The sequence below is a fragment of the Eulemur rufifrons genome, chromosome 16 (assembly GCF_041146395.1).
Source record: "Eulemur rufifrons isolate Redbay chromosome 16, OSU_ERuf_1, whole genome shotgun sequence".
Lineage (NCBI taxonomy): Eukaryota > Metazoa > Chordata > Mammalia > Primates > Lemuridae > Eulemur > Eulemur rufifrons.
Window position 1 is genome coordinate 37,269,937 of NC_090998.1, and position 26,082 is coordinate 37,296,018.

The 26,082-nt window shown below is 58.9% G+C and overlaps 1 protein-coding gene across 1 annotated transcript; it reads right to left on the reverse strand.

Moving 5' to 3' along the window:
- Positions 1–1,041: 1,041 nt before the first annotated feature.
- On the reverse strand, positions 1,042–24,582 carry RAPGEF3 (Rap guanine nucleotide exchange factor 3). Its single transcript, XM_069490118.1, has 28 exons — positions 24,168–24,582; positions 23,480–23,692; positions 17,240–17,293; positions 17,054–17,160; positions 16,720–16,841; positions 16,386–16,554; positions 15,667–15,751; positions 15,266–15,326; positions 15,080–15,156; positions 14,744–14,890; positions 14,193–14,305; positions 13,836–13,924; positions 13,480–13,558; positions 13,116–13,266; positions 12,948–13,030; positions 12,321–12,360; positions 9,696–9,777; positions 9,204–9,350; positions 7,185–7,282; positions 6,645–6,770; positions 6,378–6,559; positions 6,030–6,120; positions 5,864–5,914; positions 4,846–4,933; positions 4,487–4,551; positions 3,998–4,049; positions 3,835–3,906; positions 1,042–3,038 (listed from the first exon to the last, which is right to left on the reverse strand). The coding sequence occupies exons 1-28, from the start codon at positions 24,171–24,173 to the stop codon at positions 2,920–2,922; spliced, it is 2,769 nt and encodes a 922-aa protein (XP_069346219.1). The 5' UTR covers positions 24,174–24,582; the 3' UTR covers positions 1,042–2,919.
- Positions 24,583–26,082: the final 1,500 nt, after the last annotated feature.

The window sequence follows — 26,082 nt, forward strand, 5'->3', positions numbered from 1 at the left end:
GGTGAATATACCTGCAGTACCTATTCTATCATGAGCATAAAGATAAGATAAAACGTGAAAGTGTGAAGATGAGAAAGGATGAAAACACTATTCAAATGTTGATTTACTATTATTGCCATAAATCCTGTGACTATTGAGAGGTAGAGCAGCCAGCGGCCAGTGCATCAGGTGTGTCAAAGCAAGTGGGCCCCCCCATCAGCTCGCCCGCGCCCCCCACCCACTGGGTGCTCCCAGTGCCAAATGGCAGGAGAAGGTGCTGGATCTGCAGGCGGAGTCTGTCCTCCTGCTCAGACGGGGCGGGGGGAGAGGGGAGCAGCCCGAGGGTCCTGTCTCCCAGACAGCTCCAGCCCGTCTCCTGGAGAGGCGTGACCCTCCTGGTGTGCACCCCACGGTTAGGGCCCACCCTGGCCCCAGCCTGCCCAGGGCCTTCACAGGGAAGCTAAGGGCAAGAGGGAAAGGACAGGGAGGTGTGTGCGTAAGAACGACCCCCACCCCGTGCTATTCTCCCCCACAGGACACACACACACATACACCCCATTCCCTTTCTGCTTGACCCCTTCTAGGTGACAGAGATCTTTAAAGGACTGACCTCAGGCCACACTCCCTTCCCTCACACCTTCCTCTCAGCAGTCCCATGAACTCCTGGGCTGCTAGGGAACCTGAGAGGACCCTCCCCACCCTGCCCCATGCCTGGGCGGTCTGGGAGATGGGAGACAGCACAGCTGTCCAAGCACGAGGCCACCCTAAACTAGCATCTTCCCCTCCCCTCCTGGGCCTCCTCTCCTCTGGGGGTGCCCTGAGCCCCAGCTTTTCCTGCTCCCGGGTCTGTGTCCTCTCGCCTGCCTTGGGTACGCTCTCCTGGCAAGGCCTCTCCCAACGGGCTCACAAGGACCCCTGCACAAGCGACTGGGGCAGCGGGGGGGCTGCAAGGTGGTGCAGGGCTGAAGGGAGGCCCACACACAGCCAAGTTCCCTCAGGACGCAGCTGTGGCCGGGAAGAGGAGGAACGCCGGCGGAGGGCACCAGCCCCATTGCGCTTGGCTTCTGTCGGGCACTGGGCGGGGCTCGCCCTGGAGTCTGGAGGATTGGTGCAGGGCCCCGGCTGGCTGGCTGGTGTGGCCTTTGCAAGACGCCAACAGACAATGGGCTTAGAAGAGAAGAAAGCCCCTGGACTCCTGACTCACCAAGGCTTGGGCCTCCTGTCCTGATTGCTCAGCTCCAGAAGCTTCCATCCCCATGATCCTCTACCCCCACCCACGGCAAGGGAACTGGTTTGGCTACCCCTGCCACCTGCTCTATGTCAGCCTTCACCCAAGGCAAAGCTGCCCCTCCACCAGGCCTAGACACGGAGCTGCTCGTGGCCACCACCTCCGTGCAGAGGCAGGAGCTGCAGTTTCACCTGTTGGTCACTAAGCGGGATGGGAATCATCACACCCAGTTACAGGCGGAGCAATGAAGGCAGAGAACTGTTCGCTGACTCGCTCAGAAACGTGAGGTGTGATCCCAGCTGTGCTGCCTTCCTGCTAAGGGCTCTGGCCCTTTCTGGAAACAGCTGGCACGTGTATCCATGACCTCCGCGGGGCTGAGGAGTCTGGCAGTGTGGAGGTGAGAGGAGGCAGGGGTGTGTGCTGGGCAGGAGTGGAGGGGCCGTCCCAGCCCCTGCTCTCCCTCCAGGTGTGGGCCTGCTGCCTCCACACCTACTCAGGGAGCAGCCATGGGCCCGCGGTCTCTCTCAGGCAGACGGCGAGCCTCCACTGCCGGGCTCCAGGCCATGGAGAGCAGAGGGGGCACAGTTCTTGCCCGGAGCTCGGCAGGAGGGGTCCTGGCAGCAGCTGGTTCCTAGGGGACACGCTGTAGGGGCAGGGAAGAGAGGACTTCACCCTAACGGAGGTTGCTGGGACTTTCCCGTCACGGATGATAAATCCTGATTTCCTGGAAGCCTGTCAGGCCTCAGCAAGCAATGGGACGCCTCGGTGTCTTCTCCGTCAGTGGCCACCCCGACCCTCCCCGTCAGCTGACCCCCACCCAGCAGGCCAGGGCGTGCTCAGGGCAGGGGAGCCGGGATTGCAGTGAGGAGGAAGGACGTGGACGAGGCCAGATGCATCTGGTCTGTACTGCTGGTTATCCCGGCCACGCTGAGTGACTCCAGCCCACCCTGAGGCTGGGGCCAGGAGGCACATCTGGGCAGCACTCAGCCACTTTGGAGCGCTGCCTTGGCCCCAGAGACCACACCGGCCGTGGGGCGGGGAGCAGGCCGTGGGGCGGGATGAGGTTGCTCCGTCAGCCTCCAGTGGAGCAGGGTCTCGCCTCTCTGCCACACGCCCTGGGGCTGGCCTCAGAACACACATACTTTGTCAACTGACGGTAACAGGAAAGCTCCTCAGGGACCACCACTCCCCAGCCACAGCCCTGCCCACGCCCAGCTGTTTATCTCAGACGCTCTGGAAAGAAAAACAGGACGCCCCACCCCCCACAGCTCTCGGGCCAAGGCCCTGGCCCTTGCCACACACATGCCACACACATGCAGTCGCTCTCTCTGCCCACGGTGAAAACAAACCACGAGGGCCTGGCCATAGCTGGACAACAGAGCCAGAGGCTCAGAATCTGGAAGGATCCTGGTGTGGAGAGCTCTCTATTGAACCCAGAGTTCCCAGCGCCCGCCCTGCTCTCCCACCCACTCCCAGGGCCTCTCTGTCCCCATTCCTTAGCCTTGGGCCCCGGCTCAGGTCCACTCTGAAGTCCTCCTTAGCCGCCAGTCATCACGGGGGACAGCTGGCTCCATGCCGCCCACTCCAGGGCCTCGAGTCCACTCTGCGGAGAGCCCTGCCCAGCTGCGGCCAGCCTGCGGGCCTCTTGGCCCGGCGCGCCCTGGCTTTCCCGGCGGGAAGTGCCTGCTCCAGCCCCAGCCCCAGCCCCTTCCTCACGGCTCCAGCTCCCGGGAGAGGCGGGACAGTTCCCGCTGATTGTCGATGACCTTCAGCTGCTGGACATAAGCCCAGGTGCTGGCTGGACTCCGGGTGCTCAGGGATTGCTCCGAGCCTGGCGGGGGGAGAGTGGTCAGGGAGGCACGATGACACTTTGTGGAAGCCATCCCTTCCCTCCAAGGAGCACGCGGCTTTCCTGCCCTCACCACCGCCCTGCCGCTCCCAGCCCCAGTGCCCAGACGGCTGCCACCCACCCCACAGAGGCGGGCAGAGCAGCACGCGGTGCAGGCCACTGGGCTGAAAGCAGCGGGCACCCAGGGCTCCAAGCAGCACAGCACTCCTAAGCTCAAAGGCAACTAAACTAAAGAATATTTTGTCATTTTATGTATATGTATATTAGATATGAGGGATTTTAAAGGGGTGTGTATGCAAGATCACTGTATTTTAAAAGCCCAGAAAATGAATAACTGCAAATTCAGGATGGGGTAACCCAGAGTGGGGGGTTGAGAGGACAGTGGGAGCTGGGAGTTATCGTCAATGTTCTCACACTGGGGTTGGGGCCAGAGGTGTTCATTATATCATGACAATAAAGCATTCCTAAAACAAAGGGCCGGTGGGGACAGTGTGGCATGAAGCCCGGATGATAATCCCACTTCATGCAACTGGGGTCCGGTCAAAACAATGTAGTCTGGAGCGACCGTGTCTGGCTTCCAGCCCTGTCACCAACTCGTCGTGTGGCCTTAAGCAAGTTCCCTCAACGCACGAGCCTGTTTCCTCATCCCTAAGTCGGGATAGCATTGTCACCCACCCACGGAGGTGCTGTGACGAGTTATCGGCACCACGTATGGAAGTGCCCAGCAACGCCAGCGGTGGCTAAGCATTACTGGCACCCCCAGGTCCCCCTCACTTACATGTGGAGATCCTCGCCACCTGGCCGTCCTCGTGGAGGTGGGAAACCCGGCTTCTGAGTGGCGAGAGGGGCACTGGTGGGGTGAGGGGGGGAGACGGGAGTCAGGGCCAAGCCGGGGCCTCACAGAGGACGTGGGGGCTCCTGCCCGGGTCCAGCCCTCTCACCGCTGTGGCCTCGGCAGTGGTGCAGCATCCGCGCGGCTCTGGCCATCATGCGCTGTGGGCAACACGGGGCGTGAGCGATAAAGCCCTGTCCTGCCCTGGGCGGCAGCTGGGAGTCCAGGCTGCCTCTGAACGGGGGCTCCTAGGGGGCCGTAAGAGGTGGGGTCACACCGTCTTCTCCCAGCACACCCCGAGGCCCAGCAGGGACCAGGCAGAGGACGTGGACAGAGGTCAGGAAGGGTTAGAGAGAAGAGGGCTGCGAGGGGCTCTTGTTGAATGGGAGATGTCTGAGGCCGCCACCCCAGCAGCCCCCAGTGGAAAGCAGACCCTCCAGTGTGCAGTGGAGTGAGGCATGGGCTCCTTAACAAACAGCATCCGTCTTTATGTCCTTGATAGTAAGTTTAAGTTACCTCCCAGCCCTGCCCCCTTTCCAGGCCACAGTCACGTCCCCCCACCTATGCCAGCAGCAGACGCCCACTCTCCTGAACTCACCATCTTCTCAAAGTTGATAAGATTCTCCACGAGCGTGTGGTTTCCCTCGTGGATGAAGGTCATGTCTGCAAAGAGTTGGGTTTTGTTCACAGGTCCCCAAGCTCCTCCCCCTCCTGTAGCCCAGGAGAGGTAAATAAGGAGAGGTGGCCGACCCCATGCTGCCCTCTCGTCTGTCCCCTCAGCTCCGGCAGTGTCCTCATCTCACAGGCCCTCCAATGCCCTTCTCTGTCTAGTGTCTGAACTCTCCTCCCAGCCTGGGAACCTGTAATCCACCTGTGCAATCACCCTGGCAGCACGGTGGGGTGGTCGCACGGGCAGGGACGGGCGGGAGGGAGCAGGGAGGCCAGGGCCACCCTTACCTTTGAGAAGGAGGGGCATGAAGGGGATGACGGGCGGGGAGAGCTTGGCCAGGGCCAGTCGGTACACCCGGTGGTTCCACGAGGGGTCCTAGAGGAGGAAGCCACAATATGGGGGGGGTCCCACACACCATAGCCCACCCCAGCCCCCAGCCAACAAAGGAGGGGCCCTGGCTCAGCCTCTCCTGGCCCCAGAGCTCAGCCAGCAGGCTCTGCCCTGAAGCTGCTGCCACTGCTGGTCTGCGAGCATGTGGCTCCCTGGCCCCCCACTGGCCCTGAGGAAGTTCATGGCCATTAGTCACAGGGGCCCCAAAGTTTCTTGGAAAAGTCTCTCTCGCTTTCTGTCTCTCTTTGACCCTCTCTCTCTGTCTCTCTCTCTGAACTTCTCTCTCTGTCTCTCTGTCCCTGTCTCTCTTTCTCTGTGGTGGGTAAATTCCTTTGAACCCCTTGAGCCCCACAAGGGGAATGTTTTTCTCAAGAGCTCTCGGGCCATGCTGATAAAGCACCTCTGCTCCAGTTCTCTCCTGAACACTTTAAAACCTCAAAAATGCCTGGAGGTGGAAGGTTCAGCCCTCCAACACTTCCCTCACCTTCTGTGCTAGTCCAGCCCACGGGCACCTCTGTGCTCCCGAGAGGCCACTGGCGGCCTGGCACACGTGGGCTCTCAGTGCCAGGCCCTTGGGTTTCTGAGTCCTCGGGCAGCACAGCCCCCTGACCTTGCCCTGACACCCCAGAGCCCAGGACCAGACACCACACACGCTCTGGCCTGTCCTTCACACAGGGTCTCCTGTCCCCAGCAAGTGCCCCCACGCGTGCACACATGGAGGGGTACAGTGCACCGCGCAACCCCATCCCAGTGCTGAACACCCCATTCCTCAGCCAGCTCCCCAGTCTCACAGGCTAGAGGGAGCTAGGCCCTGGGCCAGGGTTGGGGACCCAGAAGGTGACAAAGGGCAGGCAGAGGGGATGCTGGGAGCCAGAGTTAAGGTTTCTCGAGGGCCAGGCCAGGCCCAGCACTCACCAGCAGCCTCTCCAGGGCAGAGTACAGCTTCCGGACTTTGTGCGGCAGCCGCTGTGAAGGAGACACAGGTGAGCTGCCACTGTGGTGGGGAGGCCCAGCCCCAGCCAGGACTCCCAGGAGGAGCTGAGGCCTGACCTCAGGACGGGGGGCCTCCAATCCCACCTACCTGCCAGGTCTGGGCCAGGCGGCTGATGGCAGAGTTGCTGAGGCCAAACATGACGGCAAAGAAGGAATTGAGATTCTTTTGCTCCTTAAGGCTGTGAGCAGAAGACCCAGAGACCCTCAGGGAAGCAGCCACACCCACAGTGCCCCCAGACGACAGCCAGGCCTGGCCCAGCACAGGGCCAGTGCTGTCTCTGCAAGGACCCATGCTGGCTGGGGTGGGGACACAGGGGCTCCAGGGGCATGGGAACAAAGTGGATGGCAGATTTGGCAACACACTGAGCAGGGAGGGGGTTTAAGAAAAAGCAGCCTCAGGACGCTGGCCAATCCCTCTCCCCCCACGAGGACTCACTGGGCGGCCAGCTTGATGAACTTCCTGAGCAGCTGGGCCCGCAGGCCGGGCACCGAGCAGAGACACAGCTCTGTGGCCACCCAGTACTGCAGCTCATTGAAGCGGCGCATGAAGCGCTCCAAGTTGGCGGTGGTGACGTCCCGCAGGTGCTGGGGGCCCAGCACATAGTGGATCAGCTCCACCTGGGTGGGGGCCACAGGGGAGGTCAGCGTGCACCGGGATGGGCGCCCTGCCTCCTGCTCGCCGCCCCCGGCTCTGCTCCCGCACCTGGTGGACACTGTTGAACAGGTTCCAGTCGTGGTCCGTCAGCTGGCCGGCCAGGTCCTTGGCGCTCACCAGGTCCAGCCCCTCAGCCGAGCCCACAGTGGGCCCCAGCTGCTCGGGGTGTGGGGTCTGCAGGTGGGAGAGGGCTCAGGGGGGTGCCTGAGGAATCCAGGGGAAGGCACAGGGTCGGGGGAGAGGGTTTGGGGCAAAGACTCTGCGGGTAGTAGGACAGGGACTGGGGAGGGCAGAGGGACTGCAGGGAGTGGAGGGGCCTCTAGGGGCTTCTCAATGCTGGGACCCCTCCCTGTAGGGCTCCTGTCCCCTGGGGAAACCCTAAGCAGTCTCCTCTCTCTCCTTGGGAACTCTCAACCAGTGCTACCCCCATGATCTTTGGAATCCCCCCATCAGCTAAGGCCCGGTCCTTCCTCTCTCCACTGAAGACCCAGCTGTAGCCAGAGCCAGGTCCCTCCCTCTTCTCCTGTGACCCTCCCCTGCCACTCCCAGAGTTCCTCCCTGGGCCATGGCACCCTGCCTGGTCCCTACCAGCTTATGCACTTCCTGTGGGTTGACAACAAAGAGCCGCTCGTTGAGCCCCAGGGATGTGGCCACACCACGGGCATCTGGCTGCAGGCCAGTGGCATCTGCAAAGAGAACAGAGGTGGCACTGGGTGGGGGCAGGGAGAGAGGCCAGGGACACGCTGGAGACCAGGGTGGAGGCCCAGTTTGGAAGGTCCCTTCTCCCAGTAGTGGGGTTGGAGTCCTGGGCAGGTGCTCTAAACACGCAGGTGCACCTGCCCACACATCCACACTGCCGGGCAGCGCACCCAGGGAGGGCGAAAAGGGACTCTTTGTGACACAGGCAGGCCTTGGGCAGGGTTTGAACCTCCCCGAGCCTTACTTTCCTCCTTTGTAAAACAGAGACAATAAGACTTGCCCTGACTATTTCAGAAGTCTAATGAAATAACGTATACAAACAGTGGCTATAAGTAAATGACACATAAAAAAGCCCTTTGAAAATTGGGAAATGTCTTACATAAGTCTTGGTGTTGATTTTCACCAGCTCTTGGTGGACTAAGACTGTGTTTTTTGTCATGTTTGAATCCCCAATCCCTTGGCCACTGGCCTCCAGAGTCAGGTACATAAGTCTTTCCATGTATCCAGGAAAAATATTAGCTCTTCTCCGTATATTTATTTTTCCTAACTGTTTTGCATTTCTATTTTGTGTATAGCTTTAATAATGGTATTAGTGTGGCAACATATGTATAATTTATAAACAAATATTCACATAGTGGGGATTTGTAATAAAATATTAGTTACTAACATGGTGTTGATCAAAGTGGTTTGGAGATCAGTGCTCTAAACCGTTCCTGGCACATAGTAGGATCTTAAACACAGGCTTTGGGCAGCTGCAATTCACCAGGTGGCCACCAGAGGGCAGTGCTTCCCAGAGGTGAGCAGAGCACACAGGGGACCTGTCTCTCCCAAGATGGCTTTTCTTTTCCCATCTCCACCTCTTGCCATTATTCTTATGTCCCTAATTCCTGTCTACCCTAGGCTCTGGCTGTCAGGCCTGTGCCCTTCGCAGAGAACAGTGGTTTTTAATGTCCCAAGTTCTCTGAAAGCAGATCTTAATAATCCTTCTGCTGCCATGTTCTGAACACTTACTGAGCCAGGCCGTGTGCTAAGTGCTTTACACACAGTAGCTCATTTCATAGCCACCGCAGTTCTGTGTGACAGATACAGTCATAGTGTTCATTTGACAGATGAGGACATGGAGGCTCAGAGAGGTTGAGCAACCTGCCAAGGATCACACAGCTAGTAAGTGCCAGGGCTAAGATTCCTTGACAGGTCTGGGAGTCCACGTTTATACTCTTAACCACCAAGCTGATCTATTTTATCTGCCATGGTACCTCCAGCTGCTAACATATTGCTAGTCCATAGCTGTGCCTCAAAAATGTTTGCCAAATGACTAAATGAGAAGATGACCTAGGTTCCAAGGCCAGCTCTCTCACTCTCTCACTGTCACTTACTGTGTGAGCTTGGAGAAATTGCTTAACACCCTCGAGTTTCAGCTTCCTTGTCTGAAGACAGGATAAAAATACCTACATCTCATAAGATTGTTATTAGTTAGGATTAAATGACAGGAGAGGAACGATGATAATAATAATAGTAGCAGCCAGTACTTATGTATCACTATGTGCCAGACACTGTTCCAAACACTGTAACAGATTAACTCATTTAATCTTCACAGTTCCTCTAGCAGGCAAGTACTCATCGTCCCCATTTGACAGGTGATGGAACCTAGTGCAGGGAGATGAAGTGTCCTGCCCGAGGACACACAGATAAGGGGCTATCAAACGCAGGCACAGGCGCCACAGTTCACACTCCCATGCGCTGCACGTAAAGCACATCGAACAGACGTCATAAACCTCCCATGAACACTAAATGTCATTCACATTAGGAAGATGGGGAAGATGATGATAATGGTCTTACCCTGGGGGATCTGGGCATGGATCCGAGGGGGGCACTCTCCCTTGGGGTCTATCCAGAGACACAACTCACCACCTGCAGAATTGACTTTCACCAGCACCTGCCCCTTGGTCCAGCCGTCCTCCTGGGCCAAGGCTGCCATCACCTCCCTCACTGAGGCTGTCACGGGCAGCTGCAGGGTCAGCACCGAGTGGTCTGGCCGGCAGATGTCGTAGGAGACTGCAGAGGACAGCATGCTGAGCTGCGGAAGGGGCTGCCTGGTCTCCCCACCCCAGGGGAAGGCTGTGACTGCCTGCCGTGAAGGGAGGGAGCCCCAAGAGGCCGAGCTTCGCAGGGCAGGCGGGGAGGCACTGAGCCAGAGAGAGGCGTGCAGGAGGCAGATCTGCCTGGCAGCCTGGGACAGTCCTCTGTACCCCGAGGAGTACACATGCCACCTCACGTGGTGTGGGAGGCAGGATGAGCGTTCGGGCACACGGAGGTCAAGGGTGACAACAGTGGGACAAGGGAGGCAGAGACGGCAGGGTGCAGATGTCAGGCTATGCCTGGCTGGCTCAGACCACCAACCTTTGTCCCCAACTCGGATGGCACAATTGCTGCTGGGGAGGGGCTCGTCCTGGCTGGGGAGCCAAATAGGCACGTTCCGGGCCTGGGAGGAAGAGAAAACAGAAAGTAAGGCTCAGATGCAGAGGAGAGCATGCAGGGAGGGGACAGTAAGGGCCCTTGTCACCAGGAACATGGGCCCGGCACAGCACTCACACCACCAGAGGGCTCTGCCTGCCACATTCACCTGAGCCAGGGAAGGCGCCTAGGACCAAGGCTCCAGGAGGGGAGACGCCAGAGGTTTCAGGACAGGGCGAGTCTGTGCCCCTCCACGTGCGTCCCCCCCACCCCAACCAAATAGGTCCGGAGCAGTTCTAATCTGGAAACCCCGCAGCTGTTGACCCTGGTTTTACCCTTTCCCTCCTTCAGTTACCATTTGCTGTGAGCCAGGCATTGTTCTAAGTGCCTAAATATTCCCAATAGCCCTTTGGCAAAAGCATTATTATTCTCGTTTTGTGGATGACATAAATGAGGCTCAGAAAGGTTAAGTAACATGCCCAGGGCCACAGAGCTAAGTGGCGGAGCTGGACTCCCTCCCTGGGTTCCCTGACCCACAGCACTACTGCGTCAGCGGCCCTGCCCACCCCACAGCGGGGCACAGCGCCCCAAACCACTGCCGAACCTCTGCTGGCGGGGCAGCCCCTGCTGGGCAAGGAGCTCCCGACGCAGCCTCCTCTTCCCACCCCAGACTGTCCTTTCCGACTCTGGGACTGACTCTCTTCCTCCTCCCAGCTCCGAATGTGGCGATGCTCCCGGTTCAGACTTAGGCCCACGGTTCCTCCCTAGATTTCCAAATCTCAGGGCCCTCGTCAGAGCTCCTCACTGCCTCGTGTGCTACCTGCACGTCCGTGAGTCTCAAAGCCACCGCCAGTGCTGAACTCCCTTCCAAATCCTGGTCTCACTCCCCTCCTGGACCTTCCATGTTGGTGACCCATCACCCCAAACTCAACACACCCACTGGATCCCCTCATCCCGCCTCCCAGACCACTCCTGCCCCTCTCCCAGGGCTCCAGTCTCCTCCCGTAGCTTGTCACCCTGCTCTGTGGCGTAGGCTTTGACATGGGTCTCAGCCTCCTCCCCCCAGCCCAGGCTAACTCCAGCTCCACCTGCCTGGCGGCCTCACCCCTTATCTACTACAATGGCCCAACTATTCTCCCCGTCTCCCCCCAGGTGCCTCCAGCCACCACTTCCAGTCTGCCTGAGCAGAGAGCCCAATTAAGGTTCCTAACTCAGCTTCAATGGTGGTCATTGTCTGCTGGATAAAGCGCTGACCTATTCAAAACGCAAATCAGACCTGGCCAACCCTTGGCTCAAATCCCTTCCATGGTTTGCACTGCTCTTGGGACAAAGGCCAGACCCCTTTCCCTGGCCCAGGGGGCCCTGCGTGCTTTGCCCCTGCCGACTCCAGCCTCCTCTGCAGTCAGCTCTCACTCTCCCTCCCCCAGGGCTCCCTTCGCTCTTGGCTTTCCTGCCTGGAGCCCATTTAGCAGCCTGCCCCAGCTGGGCTGGGAGCCCCACAGGCCAGGGCTGGCTGTCCCCGCCACTGCTGCAGCGTCAGCACCTAGCCCAGTGCCTGGCACTCGAGGGCGAGTCCACTCCAGTCCCTGAGTGTCGGTCCCTGAGTGTCGGCCACGTGCCACGCAGCATGTACGCACGGCGGAAGCAGAGGCAGAGGCCCTCGAGAGTGAAACCGGCCTTCTTGTGGGATGTAACAGACAATGGCAAGTAGACAGAGCACACTCCATGTGGTGGGAATGCTTTGAAGAACCTCATGGAGGACGCCTGGGGTCAGGGGGAGTGCTGGGGAAAGGGGACGGCGCCCTGGATGAGGAGAGGGTCTCTCTGGGAACCTGGCATGTTGGCTGGGATTGGAACAACGAGAAGGACCCAGTCGGGCCAAGAGCCAGAGAAAGAACCTTCCAGGCTAAGGGACAAGTGCAAAGTCCCTGAGGGGGAGAACAAGCTTTGCCTACAGAAGAGGAGCCAGCTACGGTTTCCAGCAAGCCGGAGGGCGGACAGACGGTGGCTGGGCACGGAGAGCCTGTTGGCTGGGTGACACGCCTGGATTTTATTCCCGACACAGCTCTCCCCACCACCAACCCAGTCTGCATCTCCAGTCCTTTCTCCCTCTGTTCCTCAACCAAATCTCGGCTCCAGTCACACCTCCTGGTGCCCCCTTGCTCCCCCTGGGCCCCAGCTGGGAATGGCCTGAGCCACCTCTGAGCCCAGGGAGGGGCCTCGCCTTCCTGTGGGCTCCCACAGCACTGGCCACCTGGAGTCCCCTGGGCCTCAGAGGCTACCTCCAGCCCCAGTTCTTCATCCCCCAGGCTCTAACCGCGGGCATGAATTACCTCCCCAAAGGAATAAAAGCCCCTTGGGGTGAGGAGGAGGGGTGCCGCCTTAGACCTGAGTGTCTCCCCAGCATGGCCTGAGAACAGCTCTCACAGAGCTCAGGGCAGTCTGCAGGAGGGGAACCTTCCCACCCACGCAGAGCCCCTCAGAGCGGGAGCTGAAGGAGGGGCCTGCAGTCCCAGGGGAGCAGAGGGAAGAAGCTGGGGCCGGGCAGAGGTGACATCAGAGGGCAGACACCTTCATCTGAGGAGATGCAGTCCCACAGCCATTTTCCAACCTGTGGAGCAAGAGAGAAGGGAGGTGAGGTGAGGCCAGCTATTCCTGGGGGCAGAGTGACCTTGGTGGGGTGTGGGGGATCCCTAGGGGCTCTGGATCCCATCCCACCCTCCCCAGCGGCTCAAAGGTAGGCACAACCGGGTAAGTATCACAGGGAGAGGGGCCAACAGGGGTGTGAACCTGGGCCCCTGGAGCCTGTGCTTTCCCAAGGCCAGCCCGGGCCCAGTGTCTCCAATGGGGCACTGCCCCATGGGGATGTCTGGGAAGCCCACGGCAAACTCTAGGAAATGTACAGGGTGGGGCCGGCAGGAGCTGGCACTGAGGGCATTCGGTAATAAATGTGTGCCAAAGGGAGGGAGTGAGAACAGCAGGTGCATTCAGGATGTCAGGATGTGCGAATGAGCAAATGACGCATGAGGATGGAAGGACACGTGGCGTGGGGGTGAACAGCAAGGGGACAGAGAACAACCCTGAAATAAGTGGCACAGCCCGGCTCTAGGCCAGATGCTTGACCCCAGAGCCTGTGCTCAGGCATCCCAGGGGCTGCCAGTCACGGACATGATGATTGAGGCAGAGTCAAAGCATCACCTGTGGTGCCGTCGCCGCTCCGGCCACTGCTCCCTCAGCAGGTTGCTGAGCCGCGCGTCCCTGCTCACCAGGTCTGAGAGTTTCTACGAAGAGCCAAGACTCACTGACACGGCTGCGGCTGCGTCCAGCCCGCGCAGCCCAGCCCAGCCCTGCCTCACTCCCAGGTACCTGCAGAAAGTTGATGGCCACAGGGTCAGTGTGGAGCATGGAGCCATACAGCGCCACCCACTGGCTGGCCAGCCGCAGGATCTGCTGTCTCTTGTTGCAGATGTAGGTGCTGCGCTCCTGCTCACTGCCCCCCGCGGGCTCCGCGTGGAAGGTGGGCACCAGTCAAGGGAACCACAACATCCAACCAGGGCCACCCTCCACACCGCAGGCAAAGGAGGGGCAGAATGCCTGGGGCTCCCACACTAGCTGGGCCTGGCACCAGGCTGGCGCTTCGGAGGGCTCAGCACAGCCAGGCTGACGAGGCTTACCCTCCACGTGCCACCCCACCCCTGTGCACAACATCCCCCTGGGGCCGGGAGGATATTGGTGCAGGAGGGCAGCGCAGAGCTGGGCGCTGGGCATAAAGACACTGTGGGTCAGGAGGAAGTCACTGAGGAATGTCTCTGTGGGGCAGGGGACAGGAGGAAGCTTCAGAGGCCAAGTCTGGTGAGCACAGGTATAGGGACGGCTGGAGGGGCCCCTCCCCACATGCCACCATGAGCAAGGCACCAGCAACGCCCAGCCCCTGTGACAGCGCTCCCCCCAGCCAAGAGCACAGGTAACTGGCTGTATGGACCAACCAGCACCCAGTGAGGGCAGATGCAGCATGTCTGGCCCTCTCCCAGGCTGCCCTGATAGTCCAACGAATCAGAGAGCAGGCAGGGTTCCTGCTGCCCCTACCTGTGGGGTCGTGAGCGCTGGAATCCGGCCGCATGGCCTCCAGCAGAAGCTCTAGGATCTTCTCTGGTGTGCCAGACATCACTGTATACCTAGGGAAACGGCCACTCCATAGCACTTACGGTACTGCTCCCCACTCCCACTCCAGGGCAGACATCAGTAATCAATCACATCACTCTTCCCGATTTGCCAGCCCTCTGCCCACTTAGGGTGGGGGGAGGCTGACCCAGGGGGTGCATCCTAATCCCAGGGGGGCAGGGAGATGACACAGTGGAAGGGAGCAAAGACTGGGAAATGGAAGGAGAGATGGCGGCAGAGGGAGCATGGTGGGCGGGAGAGGGAGCATGGTGGGTGTGTTACCGGTTCCTGCCTGGGGTTGGGGGGCGTGCGGTGCCAGCGCCCTGAGAGGCTCTCTCCAGCACCAGCACCACTTTGCCGTGTTCTTCCAGCCGCATGGTCTTTGCCTCCACGTCCTGGAGAACAGACACGCCCGGTGCTCAGCACACTGTGGCTCTGCTCTGGACCCTCTCATCCACCTCCCCTGCTCTGGACCCTGACCCCACGGGGGTCCCACAAAGGCCCTCTGCCCTTCACCTGCCCTGCCTCACAGCGGGAGCCCCTCCCCGTCCTCTTCCCCCTGTGGATCCCGCCCCCCCAGCACTCCTCCCCAGCAGCCTAGCCCCCCACCCCCGTGAGCCCACCACTCCCTTGGCCTCCCACACCCAGCCTGAGGTCACTGGTCCTGCTGAGCCTGCTCAGGGTGCCACGGGCTTCACCTCACACACCGAGGGTCATGGTCCCCTCCTAGCGGCTCCATCTTCTACCTTCCCTACCCCTTACAGGCCCTCCCTGGTCCTTGTCCTACACACTTCTCTGGGCGCACGTCCCCTGCCCGCCCCCACCAGCAGCACCTTGATGATGCGGTTGAAGTCCTGCTTGTCCACACGCAAGAAATGACAGTTGTCTTCTCGCAGGATGATGGTGGCTGCCCGGGGTGCGTCGTTCACCAGAGCCAGCTGTCCGAAGTCATCTCCCTCGTGCAGTGTGGTCACCAGCCCCTGAAGCCAGGCCTCAGTCACAGCCACCCCACCCCTAGCCCTTGCCAGAATGGGCCCAGGGCAGGGAACCCAGACAAGAGCCGTGGGGGATCAACAGCCTTGGGGCCGGCAAAGTCGCTGCCCATGAGGATGGGGACCAGGGAGCAGTTCCCACCCAGGGGCCTGGGGCAGGAGGCAGGGAGGGCTTACTTTGCCATGGGTCACCACGTTGACAGATCCCTTCCAGATAATGTACCACGAGGTGCCCTTGTCCCCCTGGCTGAACACTGAGAGATGCACAGCTCAGACACGGCCCTCCTGGCACCCACCACTCCTCCGTGGCCTCTACCCACGTCCAGGCCCCATGCCCAGCTTGTGGTCCCCTGCTCGACTTACACACAGTCCCTGCTTTGCTGTGGGGCTCAAAGAGCAGAACTGCAGCTAACTCCCGCTTCACCTGCAGGGTGGGGAGAGGAGGGTCAGCGGCCGAAAATTCAGGTGAAGACAGGCCAGGCTAGGGTGGGGGAGGGTAGGTCCAAAGACACGAGTGCTGGGGGACAGAGATGTGGCCAGGTCAGGTACTTCTGGAATTCAGCAGGAGACAAAGCAAGTGGAGAAAATGGGCTAAAAGAGGCAGAAGGATTGTCAGGCAGGGCACTCCTGAGGTAAGAAATTAGACCGAAAATCCCAAGCCACCAACAGAAGCCTAGGGACCTGCCTTCTGGCCCAGCCTCCAGGAAGTCACAAGAAGAGGAGATTGCTGGGGACAGGGCAGGGCTGGGACAGGTGGCACTGACCGAGTTGGAGAGGTGGGCCACAGCCTTGACGTGCAGCAGCTCCTCAAAGATGAGGTCCAGCTCCTCGTCTGTGCGCTGTCCTGGGCTGCAGGTGCGGAAGGGACAGGCAGGAACACGTGAGGAACTGCGGGCTCGGGCCAGGGAGGAGAGCCACCCCTCCGCCCAGCTCAGGCCTGGGGCCAGACAGCACCCCAGCCCTGACTGTTGTCACCAGAGGGCTAACCTTTATGGAGCGTGCACGTGTGCCAGACACCGTGCCAAGCACTGTACCTGCATTGTCCCACTCCACCCTCGCGACAGCCCCATGACGCGGGCGTCACGATCCTCACTTGACAGAAGAGGAACTAGCACAGGATGCCCAAGGTCACCCTGCCGATAGCCGGTGGGGCTGGAATTTGAACCCAGACCTGCCTACAGATTCCAGAGCCCACCGTCTCTTAGCCACAACTGCATCTCAGCATGGGAAGGTCCTCAGAGACCCTCTGGCCCAACACCCTCATTTACAGAGGAAGAAGAAGGCTCAGTGGGGGGGGGGGGGGGACGGCTCCAGATCACACAGCGAGTCCGTGGCAGACGCAGGGCAGGGCTGGGTCTCCTGGGCCAGCCAGGTTCCCTCCCCTAGCGGCAAGCAAGGGATGCCCTTAGAGATGAGTGTGAAACACTAGGGAAACTGAATGCTGCGTGGGACCCGGGGTGGCGGGTCAGGGCTCCCGACTCACGGCTTTCGAAGTGCCACAGTGAGCAGGGCATCAGGCCCCCGCTGGGAGAGTAGGGCCATAGCCTCAACCAACTCCTCCTCCATCTCATGAGCTCCCGGGGGCTCCAGCTCTGGCCCAGGGAACCGGTAGAATTGGGCATCTCGGTCCTGGAAGGTCCAGTCGTGTTTCACTGGGAGGCAGCAGCCCAGGTGTGGGGGAGGAGAGGAAATTGAGGCCGTGTGGGCATGAGGCCCCCACTGCAATGCCACTCCCCTCCACACTCCCCCCCGGTGCCTGCTCCCAGGACTGCCTGGTGTGCCCAGCCCAGCGCACCCCACCCTGGGCTTGGGCTCACCATGGCAGAGGGCACCTTCATCCAGCAGCACCTGGCAGATTCCCACGGCTTGGCTCCGGGAGTGGACCCCGAGTCCCAGAGCCAAGATGGCATCCACCAGCTCCCGGCCAGAGCAGCACTGCCTGTGGGAAGTGGAAGGGGACAGGTAAGAAGAGGGAGAATCCAGTGGAAAGAGGGTAGGCGAAGAGAGGATGTCTCCATCAGAAAGGCACTCTCTTAGGCCTAAGCCTAGTTCTCCCAATGGAAGCAGGGCCTGGTCCAGGTGCCTGGAGCAGACCGGGAAAGGAGGGAACATGCGGGGGTGGGAGAGGAGGCGGGCAGGGCCTCCACTCACCTGTAGAGCCTAAGATGGTACTTTCGGTCTCGGATGAGGTTCGGGCAGGTGGCCAGGAGGTGCCGATGCAGCTGCTTCCCAGCCCTGAGCACCCGCTCTGTGGAGGCCTTGGAGGGAGGAAGGGCAGAGCTGAACCCTCATGGTGCTGGTCTGTCGGTCCCAGCTCCACCCGTCCCGGGCTCCTACCTGCTCCAGGCTCACACTGAAATCCAGGGACTCCTCGCTGCTGGTAAGCGGCGTCTGAGGGCAGGGGGGAAAGTTTGCACATCAGTGTGAGGCCTTCAAACCCAGCTCATGGACACCTGCCCTGCCGCATCACTCTGACCGAGCCAAGGCCCCGCCCCAGTGCACCCATTCAGCCACTCATCCAACAACCACGCAGACATTCACTGAGCACGCTGTGTCCCCGGCAGCCGCCTCTTCCCACCCTTCCAGCCCCATCACCAGACGGGACCTGAGGACTGCACCCCTGCAAAGGAAAGCCCCGAGACCCCTGTTCTGCTTACTCAGGGCCCAGATATGCCAGGGCCCCCAGTTAAACTGCCCCTGGAGAAGAAGCGAGGGAGCTGGAAGGAGCATGAGGGCATGAGATAAGAAGACCCTCAAGAGGCCAGGATGTGAGCAGATTGGGAGGACTAGGAACACCCGCTCCCGGGCTGGGGTCCCAGGCCTGGTCCCAAGATTCTGTGCCCAACCACAGGACCCTGGGCAGGTCTCTTGCCCCCTGTGGGCCTTGGTTCAGCCTGGTAGTTAAAAACATAAACCCCAGAGCCAGACTTCTGGATTCAAATCCCTGATCCTCCATTTACCAAACAAGTGATTTAACTGCTCCCTGCCTCAGTTTCCTTGTCTATAAAATCAGTAAAACACTAATAATACCAACTCACAAGCTTTTGGAAGGATTAAATGAGTTAATACACATGGAATGTTTAAAACATTGGCATATGGTTGTATGTACATGTTAGCTATTATTCATCTGGGAAGCATAGGGTGGGGCTGCTTGCTGGAGGGCGTCCTTCTTCTCCAAGATGCTGCTAGTCCATACCCCGCGAGAGTGAGTAAGGCCGTGGCAACACCCAGGACTGGCTCAGGAGGACGGGCTTGAACACAGAAACATGGGTGAACAAGGTTTCCCTGCCCTGGGTATCAGTCAAGCCATCTGGAACTCCCAGGCCTGTACGCCCTGGGACATCGACATGAAAGCCCCTCACCACTCTTTTTCTCCTGCCACCTGAGAATCGGAGCTTGTGGACACCTCTGGACAGGATGCCCTATGAGCACTCCCAATGGTAGGACACTTTACAATTTACAAAGCATGTCTGCCTCTTTGATTTCACTGGCACCTACGTAAAATAGGACTACACGGGGTCCTACAGTGGTTCACGCCTGTAATCCCAGCACTCTCAGAGGCCAAGGTGGGAGGATCGCTTGAGCCCAGGAGTTTGAGACCAGAGGGCTCAAACAACAGTGAGACCTGTCTCTACAAAAAATAGAAAAAATTAGCCAGGTGTGGTGGTGCATGCCTGTAGTCCCAGCTACTCGGGAGGCTTAGGCAGGAGGATCACGTGAGCCCAGGAGTTTGAGGCTGCAGTGAGCTATGGTGACTCCACCACACCCCAGCCTGGATGACAGAGCAAGACTCTTGTCTCCAAAAAAAAAAAAGAAAAAATTTGGAAGAAAATATAGAATATCTTTAACACTGAAGTAGGAAAATATTTCTTAAACATAGTCTAAAAATGCAAATCATCGGGGAAAAAATATTAAAAATGACTACGTAAAAAATAAAAATTTAGGCTGGGCATGGTGGCTCACACCTGTAATCCTAGCTCTGGGAGGCTGAGGAAGGAGAATTGCTTGAGGCCAGGAGTTTGAGACCAGCCTGAGCAAGAGCAAGACCCTGTCTCTACTAAAAATAGAAAAATTAGCCGGGCACAGTGGCTCGCACCTGTAGTCCCAGCTACTCGGGAGGCTGAGGGAGGAGGATCGCTTGAGCCCAGGAGTCTGAGGCTGCAGTGAGCTATGATGACATCATTGCACTCTAGCCTGGTCAAAGAGCAAGCCCTTGTCTGCCTGTCTAAATGAATGAATGAATAAGTAAATAAATAGTAGATAAGTAAATAAATAGATAAATAAATAGGCAGAGCAGGTGTTGTCTGTCCTCTGTGACTTACAAGGAAACAAAAGTCTTGAGGTGAAGTGCCTGTGTAACTCAGTCACACATACCCAGCCAGCCAGACAGCTACGGATAAACTCAAACTCCCACCCAGCAGTGCTGGCATTCTTGGTCCTGCTCCGCCCACCACACCTGCCCCTTTCCTTCGCCTTCCCCCTTCCTCTCCCCAGCAACCTCTCTGCTGCTTTCCCATCTGCCTTCAGGTCTCTGAAAAGGACCTGGCTGGGGCGCTGGGGTACAAGCAGTCCGGGTCCTGGCAGGGCCCTGAGCACAGGCGTCTTGCCACTGTGTACCCAGGCAGAGGTCTGGCGTGCACAGGCGCCTGGCCCAGGGCTGGGCGGAAGTCACTAGGTGTCCCAAGGGTATCCCTGCCCGGGTCATGGGGCCCAGCCCAGTGCCAGACACGGAGCCCTGGAGACTGAACGACAGGAAATGAGGAGGAGGAGGAGGAGCCGGGGAAGGGAGGAAGGGCAGGAATGCTACCCAGCCAGCCCCCTGTATCGGAACAAACAGTGCCTGAGTGCTAATGACTTGTTATTGTTCATGTCAAAATGCGCAGGTGGCCCCAGTCCCTGCCCCAACTCCCTTTGGTGCCCATGACCCAGGCTCCAGCACCAGCTCCCTTCCTGGTATTATTCTGGTCTGGGAGGGCAGGTTAGCAGGGGAGGTGCCAGGTCATGTGGCCAGGCTGGTTATTTCCTGTCCTCCCCCAGGGAACGAGCACAAGGCCAGAGACCAGAGCCCTAGCCCACCAGCGCCGAAAAAGGGACCTTAAGGCACCCCTCTCATTTTGCCAAGGAAAGCAGAAGCCCGGAGAGATGAGGCAGCCGATCCAGAGTCACACAACTACTTAGAAACATAAGATTTTCCTGCTACCAGTGCCGACCCTGGAAGCAGGGATTTGAATCCCATTCCACAGCTAGAGAAAAGGAAGCTCAGAGGTTACATAACCTGCCCTAACAGTTGGTAAATAGGGGCACCAGGACTCACGCCGTGCCTCTCTGACTCCCCAGCCGCGCTAATCTCAGCACTATGCCCTGCCGTCCCCGTGTCCCCTGGACACAGAGGCAGTAGAGGCATTCTGCCCTCAGAAAGTTCCAAGGGCAGGTAAGTTTGGGAACTGCTGGGTTAGACAAAGTTAGGCAGGCTTGTCATCATAGCCCCTCTGTGCTCCGAGAATGTTCGTGTGCATGGGAACCTTCCGGGATGGGGCAGGGGAGGGCTACTATTCAGGGGCAGGGACAAAGTGTGTGGGCTCCAGAGCCAGATTCTTGGGTTCAAACCCTGGCCGTCGATCACCACCTGGTTGAGTGACCTTGTGCTGATTACCGAAGCTCTCTTCAGTTGCCTGGTCTGTAAAGTAGGGTTGATGACGGTGATAGTACCTATCCCACAGGGCATAAGGATCAAATGAATTAACAATATAAAGCACTCAGAGCAGTGCTCGGCTCATAGCCACTGCTTAGTAAATGTTAAATGACTTGATCGAACTGTATTCCATGATGGGCCCTATTACCCAGACATAGCAAAAAACTGCTGTCCCACAGCTGACCCTGTTCCTGGGCTGATGACTGAGTGTCAGCTTAGGGGTTCTCAGTTGGGAAGATGCAGCTGGTACGGGTCAAGGGGAAGGTCCTCGCCCACCTCCTCCTTTCATTCCTACACAAGAAGGACTCGAGTGGAAGAGGAGGCTGGCTCCCCTGGCACCAGCACAGTCACCTGCCCCATCCTCCCTCCCTGTCAGAGCCAGACAGTGTGAGGACCCGTTAGACCAGTTCCCTTGGGCCATGGCTAAGGTCCGAGGCCAGGGCTGTGCGTGGAGGGACAGGGGAAGAGTGCATGGGGAGGGGTGATGCCTTGGGTGTCAGTGTTACTGTCTCTAGCAAGAGAGAATGAAGTGTAGCACGGTGGCTGTGAGCTTGAACTCTGCCACCAACTTGTCTGGGACCAAAGCTCAGCTTTGCCACTTAGCAGTTATGTAACCCTGGACCTGTCACTTAATCTCTCTGTGCCTCTGTTTTCACATCTCTAAATTGGGGATGATGACATAATTTACCTACCTCAAGGGGCTGTTGTGAGGGTTATCTGATATGATAAAGGCAAAGCTCTTACAATAGTTCCTGGGACATAACTACTAAATAACTTTTAGCTACTATATAACCACCATTATTTGAACAGGTTGGATGAAATCCTGTTTTCTAATTAGAGAACAGGGCCACCTTCCCCAAAACAATCACGCAAAGAGAAGCATCCCAAACTTTCCTGAGCTAGTGGGACCCACCAGAGGTCACCCCGATCTCACCTCCCCGTCATATTTTCCAAAGAAGATTTTCTTCCATCCCATACTAGCATCACCTTTGACATAGTTGGTAAGTCCCTTCTGTATCTAACTGCAAGCCCTCTTGCTATAACCTACTTTTATTTTCTCTTGTCCTGGTCTAGGTAGGAACAGAAAAAGCTCTCTTTAGACCTCTTTTCTGGGAGGTTGACGGATTTGCCCCTTGGCTTTCTAAGAGGTAGGTCTGGCCTGAACAACTCCCAGTGCTGTCCTGCTGGGACTTGGGCTCCACCTCCTTCGCCCTGTGCGTGCATACTCGCTGCTGGCACTTGTGTCTGCATGGAAGCCCTTCCTGAGCCAAAGGCATCATCATCGTCAAGGCATCAAGGCACAGCCTCCCAGGTACCCAGAGCCTCTTAAACACGGGCAGAGTGGAATGAAACCACCCCACCCTGTTCCCCAGAGACGATCATCAGGCAAGGGTGCGGCCGGCTGCCTCTAGCCCTAAAAATCTAGGTTCCCTCTGGTCATTGACCCCCATCTGGCAGGGGAGGAGCCTTGTTTCTGTGCCTTTGGCCCCATTTACACTCAAGCAACCCTCACCCCGACACTTCCGGCCTCCCCCCACACCAGCCTTTCAATTCTGGGGGATTGGAGGAGTCGGAAGACAGCCTGGCGGCCTCCTCCACCCCCTCCCAGACAGCAGGTCCCAGGGGATCCTCCAGTGACCTCACTGTCCTGGCACCTGACCTTCCCCCCACCCCTACCTTGCTTCTACAAGCTGGGAGGGGGACAGGAAATGCACAAGTAATTATAGCCTGAGAGGGAAGAAGGGAGGGAGGGTTCCAGCCCACTGGCTCCAAGCAATAACTACTGCCAGTGACCCAGAGAGCCGGAGGTGTGGGGGCAGGACCCAAGGCCCAAGGTAGAGAGGGCTGGGGGAGAGCTGGGGACCGACACCTGGATTCTCTTCTCAATTCCAACTGTAGAGAGGACCCCCTCATCTTGGCAAGCCTCAGTTTCCTCAAGTCAGCCACATATTTTGGCAATATAAATGGCAGTTGGGCAAGGTAAGGGAAAGGAGGGAGAAGGTGGTGGTTGTTCTACTCAAAGGCACTCACCATACAAGATGAGCTCTCCCAAGTTTCTCACCCGCTCCTGCTTTCCCTCCACCCCTTTACCCAAGTGCCCTCCTGGCATTCCCCCATGGCTCCCCCAACACACACACATGTGTACACGCACAACAGATACGTAACTGAATCTCAGGTGATGTTAATCTATTAAGTCTGGGGGACTGGGGTGGTTGGAGAGAGCTTCTCTGCTGATTTGGACCCTACAGCCATTATCCTGCCCCCTGCCCCCAACCCCACCATGCTTTCCCCTGCCTGCTTTCTCCTTCATTCTTTCACCTCCAGAGATGTTTTCACTGGCAAAGGGAGCTTCAACATCTCAGATTCTCCAAACTTCTCAGAATCCTCCCTGGGCCCCCCAAAGCCAGAAGCCAAGCAGTGTCCATATAACCACCTCACCCCAAGAACAAAATGCAGAATTAGCACTCACTAAAGGAGAATGTTGTCACGGCGACGTACCAAGAACAGGAACCAAGCTTACCCCACCCCTTACTTGACCTGGCCCCTACACCTCCCACTCCCACCTGGAGAGAACACACAAGCACCTAATTCAATGCCTGGCACACAGATGTGACAGATAAATGACAAATTCCTTTCCTCTTACCCCTGTGCCCAAATGGGGACACTGGGCATGACACATGCAGACACACATGTCGCAGCTGTGTGAGCCACCCACGCACACTGCAGCCAAGCTTCATCTGACCCACTGTCCATCCTAGCTGTGCCACTCTGCACCCCCACCCTCCAGAGCAAGGTGGGCCACCAGCAGCATGCCCGAACCACAATCCAGGCCCCCCTCCCGCCCGTGTGTCTGGCCCTGGCCTAGGCAGGTGAAGGGTACTCACCCAGCGAAGCCCCTGGATGCGGCTTGGGCGCCGGTGCTCCAGCAGCAGCTGGTAGGAGCAGCTTCGGGGCCGGTGCATCCTCCTTAACACCATGTTGAGCAGCGTCCCCTCCGGCACCACGTCAGGGAGGCCTCCCACCTGCGATGCACCCAGGGCTGGGCTATCCTCCAGAGCCAGCCCCACCTGCCAGCGGCTCTCACCTGGCCAGCCCACCTGTAGTGTGGGAAGGAAGGTGGACAGCCATGGGACCGGGGCTGGGGCAGCTGGACCACAGCACTCCTGTCCCAGGCAGAACCACTTCCTTAGAGTCCTCTGGACTGGCCAGGCGGAGGTGCTGCAACCCTGCCAGAAGCTGGGGGGAGGAGCAGGAAGACCTTCACTGGGGCCCGCCGGTCTGGCGCACTTAGGGGTCTCCAGCTGGCTCACAGAGAAGATCGGGCCCTTCTCAGTCCTCTTTGGAATTCAGCCCCACCCCACAGTCCAGACCCCTGCAGGGATCTCCACCGCCTCCTAGTATGAGGCTATGGACTCACTGGATCCTCCAGATACGCAGCTTTGGCTCAAACCCTGCTTCTCCCCTCCTCCCTCGCCCCTGACCAAGCCTCTCTCCCACCCAAACTCCCCACCGTGTCAGCTTCCTCTCCCGCCCTCTCCTGCTCCTCCTCGACCCTGACCCCACCTTACCCACCTTCATGTTCCTTCTCAAGCTCGCACAGCTGTGCGGGCTCTAGCAAAAAGCTTGGGGGGTCCCCAGGGAGCCCGGTCAGCTTTGATAAGGGGTGCTGGAGGGGTGCTGGCGGTAAGTCCGGGTGCAGTGCACAGGGCCAATTCCTAGCTGGACCGGCTGTCCGGGCGGCAAGATGCAGGGTTCGGTGGAGAGGCTCCTCTTGGGTGAGTAAAGGGCTGGGGGCGTGGTGGGGGGGAGCCCCCCCCCCCAGCGACAGGGAGCCCCGAGCCTCCGCCTTCGTCCCAGACGAAAGAGCCAGCTGGCACCGGGCGCTGAAGCAAGGCTGCAGCTGGCACTGGTCCGGACGGGAGCTGTCACACCCCCTGCGCTGCCCGCCCCCTTCCCCTCCCCGGGACGGGCTGAAGAGGCGGGGAGGAGGCACCCAGCCTTACGGTAGGGGAGGGCGCAGGGGAAGGGGGCGGGCATGGGCTGGGGGTGGAGTCCCGACTCTGGGGCATGTAGAGCTGGCACGAGCCGGAGCCCAGAGGAACCTCGGGGGGCAGGAGCGGCCCTGAGGTGTGTGCAAGAGCCGCGGCGGCAGGGGTGTCGGGGCAGCGGCGGCGAGTGGCTGCCCCGGCCGCCACGTGGCCGGGAGGAGAAATGCAAACAAGGAAACCGGGGGAAAGGGGGGCGGGGGGTGAGTCATCGCGGCCCCACCCGGGAGGGAAATCCGGGCTGGGGCCGCTTCCCGGCCGGGGGCGTCTGCCTCCTGTTTCGGTCCAGGGTCTCCAACAGCGCGGGGAGGGGGTGGGGGCGGGGGTAGGGCGGCTTTCCCGTGGGGAACCCCGCTGCAGAGCATCCCACTGTTGCGTTCCCGGACACATGCCCCCTCCCACCGCCCCAGCACACATGGCGGGGGCGGGTGTGGAAACTGAGGCTGGAGAGGAGGGACCGCGATCGGGAATGGACTGAGGCCGGAGTTGCGGCGGAGCTTCCAGGACAGAAGGGGGTTCTAGAGGGCCACGCCCCCCCAGCGTGCTCCCTGGCGGCCGGGCAGGATGAGGCAGAGTCCTGCGTTGCAGGCTCAGTCCTGAGCCCCACGCCTCCCTGGGCCTCAGTCTCCACCACCGCGCAGGTGGCCAGAGCCGCCCTCCCCGCCCTACTCCTGCTTCCGAGAGGGCGGAGAGACAGTGGCCCGGGACAGCGGCTCCCGTGGCGTCCCGTGATTGCTCAGGACGATAATGAAGGTTTGGAGGGTGGCGCACGCCCCGCCCCAGCTTTCTAGGACTCACTCCCAGTTTGCCCCATCTCTTCCCCATTCCCTTTGCTGTTGAGCCTGCCCGGACTTGGGGAGAAACATCTCTAAGAAGCCTCTACCCACTCCTTTGGGACGCCAAGCCGGTATCCTTCACTGATGATTATTTTCTTGAAAGGGGGAGAGGAATTTTAATTGTGGTTAAAATCCCAATTTTAATGTGTATGTGTATAAAAATTTTTCTGCATTTTAATACTGCAGGTTTCATCCCCCAAAATTCAGATTCAGTCCTATTGGTATGAAATGGAAAATCTGTGTTTTGCGCAAACACCCCAGGCCATCTGCTGTGTTCACACTTTGAGAAACACTGGTGGAGTTTTAAATGCCCCTCCAGGGAGGGAGGAGAGCCTGAGAATGAAAATGACCCAAACCCATCCACCTAAGTTCTGGTCATTTGGAAGGAGGAAGAACAGCCTGGACACTGGCAGGAAAGGATGACAAGCTGGGAGCCACAGGTGTGCACGAGAGAAAGAGTTGAGGGGGGGATGGAGTAGAGTTTCAGGTTGCTGGGACCAGTGGCCTGACCTAGAATTTCTTGCAGCAGAGTTTCCTGAGACTGGCAGTGGGGTCAGCAAGGGGTCCCCTATTTCCTATCCCTGCTCCCCATACTGTGGGCAGGTG

What these genes read in the sequence shown, in the direction of transcription:
- RAPGEF3 (XM_069490118.1), bottom strand. An exon ending in CATCCGAGTTGGGGACAAAG is followed by an intron (nt 9,351 to 9,695) that starts GTTGGTGGTCTG and finishes TGTCCTCTGCAG; the next exon opens with TCTCCTACGACATCTGCCGG. An exon ending in TTCATCAAGCTGGCCGCCCA is followed by an intron (nt 6,121 to 6,377) that starts GTGAGTCCTCGT and finishes TTCTGCTCACAG; the next exon opens with CCTTAAGGAGCAAAAGAATC.